General features: G+C 40.3%; 1 protein-coding gene and 1 pseudogene across 2 annotated transcripts; both read right to left on the bottom strand.

Moving 5' to 3' along the window:
- Positions 1-795: 795 nt before the first annotated feature.
- LOC107554580 (collagen alpha-1(XXII) chain-like) lies at positions 796-6,903 on the bottom strand. 2 transcript variants are annotated; one of them, XM_016237140.1, is made up of 3 exons: positions 6,829-6,903; positions 1,678-1,832; positions 796-1,402 (listed from the first exon to the last, which is right to left on the bottom strand). In XM_016237140.1, the coding sequence occupies exons 2-3, from the start codon at positions 1,766-1,768 to the stop codon at positions 825-827; spliced, it is 669 nt and encodes a 222-aa protein (XP_016092626.1). In that variant the 5' UTR covers positions 1,769-1,832; positions 6,829-6,903; the 3' UTR covers positions 796-824. The 2 variants fall into 2 exon arrangements, with proteins under 2 accessions (XP_016092626.1, XP_016092625.1); XM_016237139.1 differs by lacking the exon at positions 6,829-6,903 and having other exon boundaries at positions 1,678-2,065.
- Positions 6,904-9,746: 2,843 nt separating this feature from the next.
- Positions 9,747-11,153, bottom strand: LOC107554571 (uncharacterized; annotated as a pseudogene).
- Positions 11,154-12,168: the final 1,015 nt, after the last annotated feature.

The following is a 12,168-nucleotide window of genomic DNA, read 5'->3' as shown; positions in this document are numbered from 1 at the left end:
TTGACTTGAGCTTGCTTATTGTGCCCAAAAGCATAATTTATTTAAGTCCATATGTCTTACTAACAAGAAACTATGCTTTTTAACCACAGGTCGGGAGCTGTAGTTCCTACCACGTAAGTTTGCGGCGCTGTTTGCGAATGTTCGTTTGAACTATGGTTTCGGGAGACACCAAATCATTGAACTGTGTTGGTAAAGATGGAACTTGCGACCATAGTTGGCTAACGATGCTTTTGGGAAACGCACCCCAGGTCAGTGGCCCTCCAGCAACAGGTTTAGACTCCCCTGATTAACAACCTTTCCACTATGCCAAAGGTTCTTTGTAGTGGAAAAATGTTCTTTAGATTATCAAAATGTTCTTCACACTAAAAAAATGGTTCTTTTAAGAAATGTTCACTGAAAGGTTCTTTGGGGAACCCAAAATAGTTCTTCCAAGGCAGGATGGGCAACTTTAGCCCACTTTCCTGTAGAGCTTAGCTTCAGCCGTAATAAAACACACCTGAACAAGCTAATCAAAGTCTTCAGGATTACAATAAATCTATAGGTAGGTGAGTTTGATCAAGGTTGGAGCTAAACTGGGTCTCGAGGACCAGAATTTTCAAGCTTGTTCTATGGCAGGGGTGTCCAATCCTGGCCCTGGAGAGCCAACGTCCTGCAGAGTTTAGCTTCAACCAGCTCTAACACACTTGCCTGGATGTTGCTAGTGAGTCTGAAGACTTTGATTAGGTGATTCAGGGGTGTTTAATTAGGGCTGGAGTTCAACTATGCAGGTCAGTAAGAAACCTTTATTTTCTTTTAAGAGTGTACATGGTGCAAAGTCAAACTCATCAATACTCACTTTCACAGAGTCTCCTCCTCAACCTGCCCCTGATCTTGTCAATGGCATCAAAGTCCGTCACGTGGAACGCATGAGCACTTTTGGGTTCCGCTGCAATCTCCTCCAGCTCCTCTCTCAGAGCTTCCCCAATCCCTACAGCGAACAACCTGATTCCAGCAGCCGCTGCAGCAATCGATGGCTCCAAAACAAAATCCTGACTCCTGCCGTCCGTTAGCAAAATCGCCACTTTCTGTATGCCCTTAGCGGCAGGCCTCGCCCCTGCCCTCTCTGTAAAGATATTTTTGGTGGTGAAGCTGATGGCATCTCCAGTTTTGGTGTTCCCACCCAGGTAGCGGATGTTCCCAGCAGCACGCTTGACCTCCTCGAGGGTTTTGTACCTGCCCAGGTTGAATTCGGTGGTGGGACGGTCGCTGTAGCGAACCACAGCCACACGCGTCTTCTCCGCACCTACATCAAAAGATTCCACCAGATTTGCCACCCACTGCCGGATCTTCTCGAAGTTTCCCTTGCCCACACTGGAAGAGGTGTCCAAGATGAATACCAGATCATAGTGGACGTTCTTGCAACCTGGGACAAAGGACATTAAATTTTACAGACTGTCTGTATACAGTTTAGCCACAGATTTATGAGGTTTGTGTTTCCGCCATGGTCAGGTTGGATAATACATGGGCTGAATTTTGCAGAGAACTCGAGGCTACTAGTACGTCAGGTTCAAAACCTCAGTCTGCACACATTACAACAGACTCAGTGAAAGTCAAAATTAGAACCACCAAGCTAATGTTAAACAGAGATGTGGTTAGGGGTCATGGAAACATTATATTTAGGCTAGTATGTGACCTCACCTGCCCTTTGTCCTTCAACACCGCCTCCATACAGAGTCAGAGCCAGTATGGTCAGGATCAAAGAGATCCTGAGCCCAAATCGAAACTTCATCTCCTTCTCCGCTGTTGTTTGCTGATATTCCCGCTAAGGTGCGATGATCATCAACTTGCTGCTCCTGTGGAGACATGAGAACAAATGTGAGGTGATCAGTCATTTGGACTTTGAGCTGAGTTATATTGAACGATTTCAAACAGAATGGAGTGTATGTTTCATGTTAGCTGTGTGCTAACTGATGTACTGCTGCTCCCCACATTAATCCTGATTTGTACTTTCCAAGTTGCCGTTTCAGTTTGAGCTGATAACAAGATGAGCCATGCTCATTAACATAGTATACAGTATAAGTGAATAGAGGGCTATTTATTTTATTTTATTTTATTTATTTAGTGTAAGTGCTTTTCGTAAACCTTTAAACGCATCACTCTTCTTCACAATACTTTAAATAATATAATTAAAATTTAAAAAAATAATAATAATACAATAATAAATGTAATTAAGATTTTTAAAAATTATATATTTCCTGTGTATATAATTATGTTCTTGGTACTGTAATATGTAACAAGTGATAATGTATTATAATAAATGTAATTAATGTCTACAGGGGAAATACTTAATTATATAATACTTTATTATCATGAAAACTTACAATGAAAATACTAACTAACTTTTTTTTGTATGAAGTGTGACCTAGACATGTTTCCATGAGATTCATCCATATATGTATGATGGACACCTCTGGAAATGCAGTTGCTCCAAACTTGAAAATGTCTTCACTGAAGGTGATACCAAGTATATTGTTAAGTGCATGGTGAAGAAATAATTGTTGTTATAATAATAACAAAATAATAGTTTATTTTGTGTTAATAGTTTAATAGTATATTAAAATAATAGTTTGTTTTCTGATAGACATACGTATACATTAGCAAAAGTTCTAGCATGCACGTGAGGGGAAGTATTTAGGATAAAATGCATAATATTTTAAATAATACATAATGAAAGATTATAGGTCTCAATCAGCAAACCAGAGTAAACATGGAGGGGTAACAGAAAGAAAAATCTGAGAAAGTTTTACGTCCAACTGTAATTCATTCCCCCATTCACTAAACTATACATCCCAACCCTCTGGCTAAAAACTGATGTTTCGCTGTAAATAGGGTGTTGTTCTGATTTAGTGGTGTACAGTAAGCCCCAGGGAGCACACTGTCATCAGAGACCGAGGGAGCAATGTTGGGAAGCATTAAATTATGGTTTTCAGAGCCTTGATGATGTGGCAATCTCTTCTCACAGGCAGTTCCAACTAAGCTATCTAGCTTTCAGATGCATAAAATTGCATTATTTTTGCAAACCTTTCACTAGACAATACAGTGAATTTCATCAATGTGAAATGGGATTGATTCAGTTAGTGAGTTAAAAGCCCCCCTTATAATTTTCCAATGCTAGTTGATGCATTTAGAATTGGAAAACTGCCCAATTTTGGATCTGTAAGGCCAATAGGAAAACAGTCCTGTTCCTCGTGAACTGCCGGCATGACGCCTCCTCTCACACAATTCAGTGTCTTTTCTTTGTTGCCTTCCATAACTCATTCCTCTCCCTCCTTTTTTTCCTTCATGAAGGTTTGCATTATTATCTTATGACCCAGAAAGCCTTGCTTGCTCGTTGCTTTTGGTCTTACAAGCCGACAGTATCTCTCAGCATGAGGAGCTCCTTGAACCTTCTGACCAGAGCAGGTCTTCTTATGTTTCTTTGATGCTGTGAAAGTATCCCACATTCATTTAAAGGGGTCATATGATGCTGCTAAAAAGAACATTATGTTGTGTATTTGGTGTAATGAAATGTGTTTATGCGGTTTAAGGTTCAAAAAACACATTATTTTCCACATACTGTACGTTATTGTTTCTCCTCTATGCCCCGCCTTTCTGAAACGCGTCGATTTTTATAAAGCTCATCATTCTGAAAAGCAAGGTGTGCTCTGATTGGCCTGCTATCCAGAGCATTGTGATTGGCCGAATACCTCAAGCGTTTGATGCAAATGTTACGCCCCTTACCATATTGTGATGCCCTGTCCGGCCGAAGCGTAACATAAAACCATGTCTGCATTTGTGATCGGAGAAATGACAAACAAGTGCTACTATACCCTGCCAAAAAAAATCGCGTTTGAATCGTTAGTGGCAAATTCTTTAAATATAAAAAACGTACTTACAGTCTGTGAGTCAGAACAGCCGGCATTGTAGTCTACTCTACCAGGATCAGGAAACAGTCCTCCATAAAATGTGCTGCACACATCTGAATATTTGGGTTGAACTGTTCTGGAACAGTGTTGTAAATATAACTTAACCACTGATTTCTTGTCGTGTCCTCTTTTGGAAGGCCAAACAAAGTAGTTTCGCTTTCACAACGAAAAAACGATACACACCGCGGCCTTGAGTGAGTCAAAGTATGCGGAGGCCGGCTTGAGTGAGCAGAGGTGGGCGGGCTTGAGAACGGCATGGCCGGCGGATCCGACGAAGGAGCGTCCGGCGGGCTTGCGGCAACCACATGTGACGACCCCGGAATGGACTCCACATCGTCCACGGTGAAAGCCGATCCGGCGATCCACAGTGCGAAGTTGATGTATTTCCTCAGCGACCAGCACGGATCAGCTCCAGGCATGACGAAGCGGATATCGTCCTCTTTTGGAAGGCCAACCAAAGTAGTTTCGCTTTCACAACGAAAAAACGATACACACCGCGGCCTTGAGTGAGTCAAAGTATGCGGAGGCCGGCTTGAGTGAGCAGAGGTGGGCGGGCCTGAGAACGGCATGGCCGGCGGATCCGACGAAGGAGCGGCCGGCGGGCTTGCGGCAACCACATGTGACGACCCCGGAATGGACTCCACCCCATGTGACGACCCCAGGCTGGGCTCCGCTTTGTGTGATGTTGATGTATTTCCCCAGCGACCAGCAGGGATCAGCTCCAGGCATGACGAAGCGGATATCGTCCTCTTTTGGAAGGCCAACCAAAGTAGTTTCGCTTTCACAACGAAACACAGCGCCTTCACGACGTGGTGGTGGCGGCAACAACAATACTACAGCGAGAATTACAAGTTACACCTTCTTTCTTTGCGTGAACATCTGGGTGGCATTATGCAAATCTTCCCACATCATGACATAGACATGTGGGGGCGTTTTAGAACGAGCCGTTTTAGGTAGGCGTGGTTGACTCTTAACTTGTATAAAGAATATCTCTTTGGATTTGAGACTTTAGTCTTTGCAACTTTACAGATCTTCTTTATGCATCAAGAGCTTGTAACACTCCAAAAAGAAAGGAAAAATTGAAATCGCATCATATGACCCCTTTAACTACTGTCCCAAAGTATAACCCGAGCCTTTGTATATTTCCAGTAAACAACATTTTATGTTTTGCAGCCACCTGTATCCTCCTTTCATTCAACCAGCTGGTATGTTGGCTGGTATCTCTGTGTTTTCTTACAGTCAGTTCAGCAGTCCAAAGAATTAAAGAGCACATTGTTTTACCAGTCCTCTGGTCAAGCTATTAGCCGAAATTACCTGTTGCTTTCTAAAACTAATGGACCCGCATTTGTTTGAAAAAAAAAAGATTAAAATAACAATTATTTTCATAACTAAAATGTTATGTTTGTGGGAGTGAACACCCATTTCTGTTTTTAGCCCTTCCGTTCACTGTTACAAATGTTTTTTAAAACACATTTTACAGTACACATTATATGGTCAATGTCCAGAGGAAAAATGGGTTTAAAGGAAGGTGTGTGCAGACGTCTTTAGACCCTCTTGATAGTGAAAATTACGCAGACAGTCGAAGTATACCATGGGCTTAAATTAAGACCTTTAGGCACAAAGGACATGGTCATCCACAGCCTTCTGTTTACCAGCCCTACAGTCTTAAAAATAAAGGTTCTTAATTGGCATCTGTGGTTCCATGATGAAACTTTAACACCCATGGAACCTTTCCATTCCTCAAAAGGTTCTTTATTTTGGAAAAAGGTTATTTGGATTATTAAAATGTTCTTCCATCTTCAGTCTTCAACTGATCTACAATCATTTGGTTACCAGCTCTTTGACCTACCATTCTTTGTTTACCCGCCTAACAACCTACAGTTGTTTACTTAGATTACCAGTCCTACGACCTACAACATTTGGATTACCAGCCCCTCGGCCTGTAACCTTTCGATTACCAGATCTAAAACATTTTGTTTACCATCCCTTCAACTTACAATCATATGGTTACCAGGCCTATGACCACCTTACAACTTTTTAGTTACTAGACATACAAACGTACTATATTTGGTTTACCTGCTCGATAACCAACAATGTTTTGGTTACCAGCTTTATGACCTGCATTGTTTTCATCAACCAACTTATACCCTTTTAGTTAACAGATGAACAGTACCGCATTGCTTTACCAGCTCTATAACCTAAATATTATTAATATACATATTATTCTATATAAATTGGTAACCAGCTGACCTCCATTATTTTCATCAACCAACATAAAACTTTTAGTTGCTAGACATACAGTATAATATACTATTTCTGGTTTACCAGCTCAGTAACATACAATTGTTTGGTTACCAGCCCTATAACCTGCATTATTTTCATTGACTGCCTTTTAGTTATTAGAGACACATAACATACTATTTTTGATTTATCAGCTCGATTACCTACAAATTTTTGGTCACCAACCCAAATGACTGATTGAATGATTTAAAATGTTCACAACCATCTTTTTAATTTTTATTTTTATCATCTGCAGGTTCATTTCTAGTTTTGAGGCTCTGAAATCCTTTAGTGCGTCTAGTTCCACTAACACTCCAGGGTCTGGCTTCCGACCAAACTCCAAAACTCGGCTAAACGACCAGCATGGGAGTAACCTGCAGATGAATAAACCAGAAAGCTTCACTCTTCCCCTTCTGAAATGTAAAAACCAGCTTTTCTTTCTTCTAAAGTTCTCAAAAAAATGGAAGAGCAAAGAAAGCACTAGTTGTCGACCAGACTGAGCTATCAAGACATGATGGCTATTCTATAATAAAATATCAAAAATTAAACACTATAACATAGACATATATACTGATGGTATATGAATGATAAACTTCACTCTTACCTGTGCTGTCAATCCGTAGGAACAAGAAGTTCTTCTTCAACCTCCTCCAGAAACACACCTCACAGACACCTGAAGTATCAAAGCAGCATCCTCCTAGAAATAAAGCTCCAGGTATGGTCATACACAGGTGTGATGACACACACACACACACACACACACAGTAATGCTGCAGTGAGAAGCAGAGTGTTGTGGAGTCTGCTCTCCTCTGCTGGGAGGTGGGAGGTATATGAATGATAAACTTCACTCTTACCTGTGCTGTCAATCCGTAGGAACAAGAAGTTCTTCTTCAACCTCCTCCAGAAACACACCTCACAGACACCTGAAGTATCAAAGCAGCATCCTCCTAGAAATAAAGCTCCAGGTATGGTCATACACAGGTGTGATGACACACACACACACACACAGTAATGCTGCAGTGAGAAGCAGAGTGTTGTGGAGTCTGCTCTCCTCTGCTGGGAGGTGGGTGGGACGAGAAAAAGCTCCTCTAAGTGTTGGGTTTCAGTGGGGACGAGATGGCTGCCCTGCCCTGTTCATGCACATAAAATAGGGCTCTGACAGACTGCGCCAATTATAGAGCAACTTTCTGGGATATTTTTGTCACTTTCTTCCTCCTCACCTCTTTCTTTTTCTCTCACTCACATTCCTTCACTCTCTCTCTCTTGTCTCCTTGGCTTTAAGGTTAGAGTCTTCTTTCCAGGCCAGGCTGAGCCAACCACAGGTTGCCAGTGGGGCTGATGGGTAAATGTTAGACACAACATTTTGTCTATAATGAGTGTTCATTTTATGAAATGATATGTCAAAGGAGTGAAGCAGTTTGAAAAGTTGAAAAATGAAGAGATTGTGAGCAGAGTGGCTCTTTTCAAATGTAAATGCTCCAGGGTTGTGCAAAATTCAGAATTGAAGAATTGAATCACTGAATTCAATGATGAACTGTCTTTAACTGAAAAATGAGTGTTTACTATTGTCATTTTGCATTATTGACACTATTTTCCTAATTAATGCTGTTCAGTTGCTTTGTCACAAACTGTATTGTTAAAAGCGCTATATAAATAAAGGTGACTTGACTTGACTTGACTAATTTAATTAACAGGAAGTTGAATTGGAATGACAGCAAGGGGAATTTATAGAATTATAATTCAACGCAGGTAATGCATACCGAGAAATAAAGTGTTCTTCCACCTGGTCTTCAAAAGTTTTTTTTTTTTAATGGAATGACATATATGAATAAAACTAATACAAATTATAGGTATGGCATTCCAAACATTGGAATTGTAATTTAATAGGCATTTTCAGTTCAGTTCTGAAAGGCAAACAACCCTGTTGAATACAATACTGTATATAATTTAGAAGAATGGGAATACAGCCACAGCTCTAGTTTAACCTAACTATTCCAATGCTTCAGCTGGTTTAACCCAGGGGTGTCCAATCCTGCTCCTGGAGGGCCATTGTCCTGCAGAGTTCAGCTCCAACCCCAATTAAACACACCTGAATCAGCTAATAGTAAGTATTACTAGGCATACTAGAAACTTCCAGGCAGGTGTTTTGAGGCAAGTTGGAGCTAAACTCTGCGGGACAATGTACCTGGTTGAAGACACCCAATCAAAAAAGCAGAAATTCTATCCCACCAGTTGCGTACAACCAAAGTAACTCATTTCAGCCCACCCATTTTCTGCATCTGATCTCCGGCACTAACTTTTGTTGAAGAATCCATGGGATTGAATCAAGCCTATTTTAAGTGCAAGATACTTGAGATGATTGTGGTACAGTCGTGTCTTAGTCATCAGTGAGACATTGAGATCATCTGTTTACACTGATTTCATCCTCTTAAGATGCGGTTTATTTTTATTGTTTAATCTTATGACAAAAATCAGAATTATTTCTAGATCAGATAGACAGACAGACAGAACAATGGATGAACTGATATAGTAGATAGAACAATAGATAGAAGGAATGATAGAACAATGGATGGATGGATGGATGAAACAAGAGACAGACAGATAGATAGAAAGAACTATGGAATGACAGATAGATAGAATGATGGATGGCTGGATAGATACAGATAGAACAATTGAGACAGAAAAATCGAAGGAATGACAGATGGATGAATGGATGCAGTAAATAGAACGATGGATGGATGGATGGATAGACAAATTGGACTTTTAATCTCTTTAAACACAAGAATTATCTAAATATCATCTAAATCTCTCAGAGGAAACCCAATTAAAACTTTTCGTACCTTAAAAGATTATTGTGTTAACTACACTGAGCTCATGTCAACAGGCAGGACTTCTGTTTTTTTTTTCGTGTTTGACTGTTTTGTTCTTTGAGTCTGAACATGCCAGATCTCCTGTGTGCACGGTGTCTCTGAGGACCCCTGCTTTCTCTTCCTTTCCTTTTTCCTCCTGTCTTACTTTTCATGTCTCATCTGGGCGTCTCACCGCAGAGTACTTTTACAGACATCGGACACACACGAAATCTCCCAAACATGCACTTTCCAAACTCCCTAAATCCCATCTTTATGCACAATAAAACATATCAACAACCGAGCCACACAGCAAATAAACATCCGACAATAAAATTGTGCAGGAAGAAACTGCTTCGTCTCATTGAAAAGAAACAAGGTCTATTTCCATTCTCTACCTTTGTAAGGGGTCCCACTGGAGGTCACACTAACTTTAGCTCAGGGCAAAGTCCAGCAGAGGACAACTGATGGGTCAGCACAGATGCAGATCTACAAGAGTGACATGGAGGTGAAGTGAAGTTTGTATGTGCTTTGATCTGAAGGAGACATGTAAGAATATATTCAGATATGAAGATTTCATTATGGAAAAATTAAATTACAGCTTACAACTGAATTGTGGAAAGAAGGCTTTTGTATTTGCTGCCTGTTACTTAAACATAAAACAAAATTAGTGCCTCTATATCGGGGTCTTAAATGGTGGTCTCCTTTGGTAGCCAGTTGATCCAACAACAAATACCACAAACCAGCTTGGGTCAGGTTTCCATCCTGGTCCTCTCTTGATTTTTGCATCTATTTAAAATAAACAAATTAATTAATTTAAAACTAAATTAAGCTGACCCTTGCCAGGGCCAGCTGAGGCTAGTTTGCTCTCATCAGCAGATAATCCACCTGCTGATGAGCTGGATTTGCTTTGATCCTCCTCTAGCCGTTGGGTTCTTAGACGCCTCTTGACTGCATCCTGGTTCTTAGCGGGAGCGGCTAATTGGCTGTTGCCGTGCTCTGATTGGCAGACATTTTCGGGAGCAGATGTTAGCTGCATCCGAAAACTTAGGCAGACTTGCTGCCTCGCTGCCGTATGAGGCAATGACTTTGCAGGCAGCGTTTTTGCATGAAGGCACCTCATGAAACTGATTTCGGACAGGCTTCTGAGGAAGCGTAACTGTTTAATGAACTACAATAAAATAGAACGAGTTTTTGTGATAACTAAACAAATATTTAATTACTATAATACTGATTTCTCGCTAGAAGTAACATCAAAAGTGCAAAAAGTTTGTCAGAAATATACATTTACACACAAACTGACCACAAAACGCAACTTTCAGACGCCATCTTTATTTTTTAGCTCAACCATCACGGAATGGAACGCACAGGATTGTGGGATATCAAAGGCAGCGAAGGATACATCTATGCTGCCTTCAAAACTCGATCAGAAGAAGGCTGCTAGACAGGAAGTAAAGCGAAATTTGGATTCGGACGTGCCTTGACGCCTTCCTGCCTTGGAATGCTGCCTCCGAAGGCAGCATTTTAGAGTTTTCGGATGCAGCCGTTGAGTTTACTGTCGGAATACCTTGCGTTTGCTCCACCTCCTTCCCCGCTGGCCTATCAGAAAAAAGCTTGAATTGATTGACAGGTAGCTGTGGTTTGAGTGGCTCTGTGACGGTACTCAGCGGGGAGCGTCCTGGCGACTTGTCCGGGCCGTCCTGCCAACAAACTTTTGCTTTTCTCGTATACGTCTCATCTGACTTACAGCCTGCTGCTTTGGCTTCATGAGTGCTTTTGAGCTTCTGCCATTGCACCTCTAGGCGGAGCTCTAGCGGAGTGAGTTTCAGAGGGCGTCTTGGGTGGAGGTTCTCAGATTCTCGCTCGGAGGGCTGAGCAGGAAATCGACCCTGATCCTGTGAGGAGGAGGAAGCAGAAAATGAGGAAGATGAGAGTGTCAAGCAAACAGAATCCTCAGCATGTGTCGATAACAGATGGAGGGCAGGTGTGCGTGAGAGACGGCCTTTTCAGACACCAGCTGAATGTCACAGCCACTTACATGGATCATTGCATTTTTCCCCTGGCAGGTCAAACTTTCCTGCATCTGTAACACACACATGCAGATTTGTGACAATTACATGTATTGTATATTGACAATTAGATGTAATGGAACGTGTATCAATTATACGCACTACCAGTGGAAAATTTGGAGACACTTTTTGTTCCTTATGATGATCTAATGGTTTATGCTTAAACACTTGGGTTTTGTAGAAACAATGTGCATAAATATGAATTTCTTTATAAAAAATGAAAACATAATTAATTGTTTTATTTATAGATTTTTTAATGGATGAGTTGAAACACATAATGAAGGAAAAACAGCCAACAAATGTCCAGCAAACTCATTTTAAAACCTCAGTCTTTAAACAAGCTATAAGATATATATATATATATATATATATATACTGTATATATATGACCACTACATAATTTCTACTTCTTACATAAATCATTGTAATATTTGATCAAAGTAAACTTTTACCCTCATGTTAAACATGAAAATTTACATTTTGTTTTTATGACAATTTTTTATAATCTATTAAAACGTTACATTCTTCTACATTGCAATATCTTTGTTACACTTTGGTGCCACAGACTGTTTTATTACTGATTTTAAAAAATGCCAGTTTAATTGCAAAAGTGGAGTATGCATATACGCAAAATAGGAAAATGCATCATCACAAATAATACTTCAACAAAAATGTATTAATCTATAATAATTTGCCATGCTTATTATTCGTACTAAAATACTTTATTTATAAGATTTTATTTATTATTTGTTCTGTTTTGTATTTGTGGCTTGTCCACAGATATTTTGTGACATTAAAATAACACATTTTTGTCATTTCGTAATAAGAATAATCATTTTCTCTAACAGATAATAGAATAGAATAGAAGGTGTAAATACTCACAGCTGATGCCATAATTGCCTTAGTGTGTTTGTTTGTCCTCTGTCCTGCATGAGATTGTGACTCTGCAGAGAGAGAGAGAGAGAGAGAGAGAGAGAGAGAGAGAGAGAGAGAGAGAGAGAGAGCGCACCGAGATGAGGAAGAACACAT

Source organism: Sinocyclocheilus grahami, unplaced genomic scaffold, assembly GCF_001515645.1.
Source record: "Sinocyclocheilus grahami isolate Dianchi unplaced genomic scaffold, SAMN03320097.WGS_v1.1 scaffold507.1, whole genome shotgun sequence".
NCBI lineage: Eukaryota > Metazoa > Chordata > Actinopteri > Cypriniformes > Cyprinidae > Sinocyclocheilus > Sinocyclocheilus grahami.
The sequence above is the reverse complement of the archived record's forward strand: the minus strand, read 5'-3'. Positions and strand labels throughout refer to the sequence as shown.

Coding starts and splice junctions, on each gene's coding strand:
- LOC107554580 (XM_016237140.1), bottom strand. CDS start 1,768: ATGAAGTTTCGATTTGGGCTCAGGATCTCTTTGATCCTGACCATACTG. Junction 1,403..1,677: donor TGTTGAAGGACAAAGGGCAG/GTGAGGTCACAT, acceptor CCTTTGTCCCAG/GTTGCAAGAACGTCCACTAT.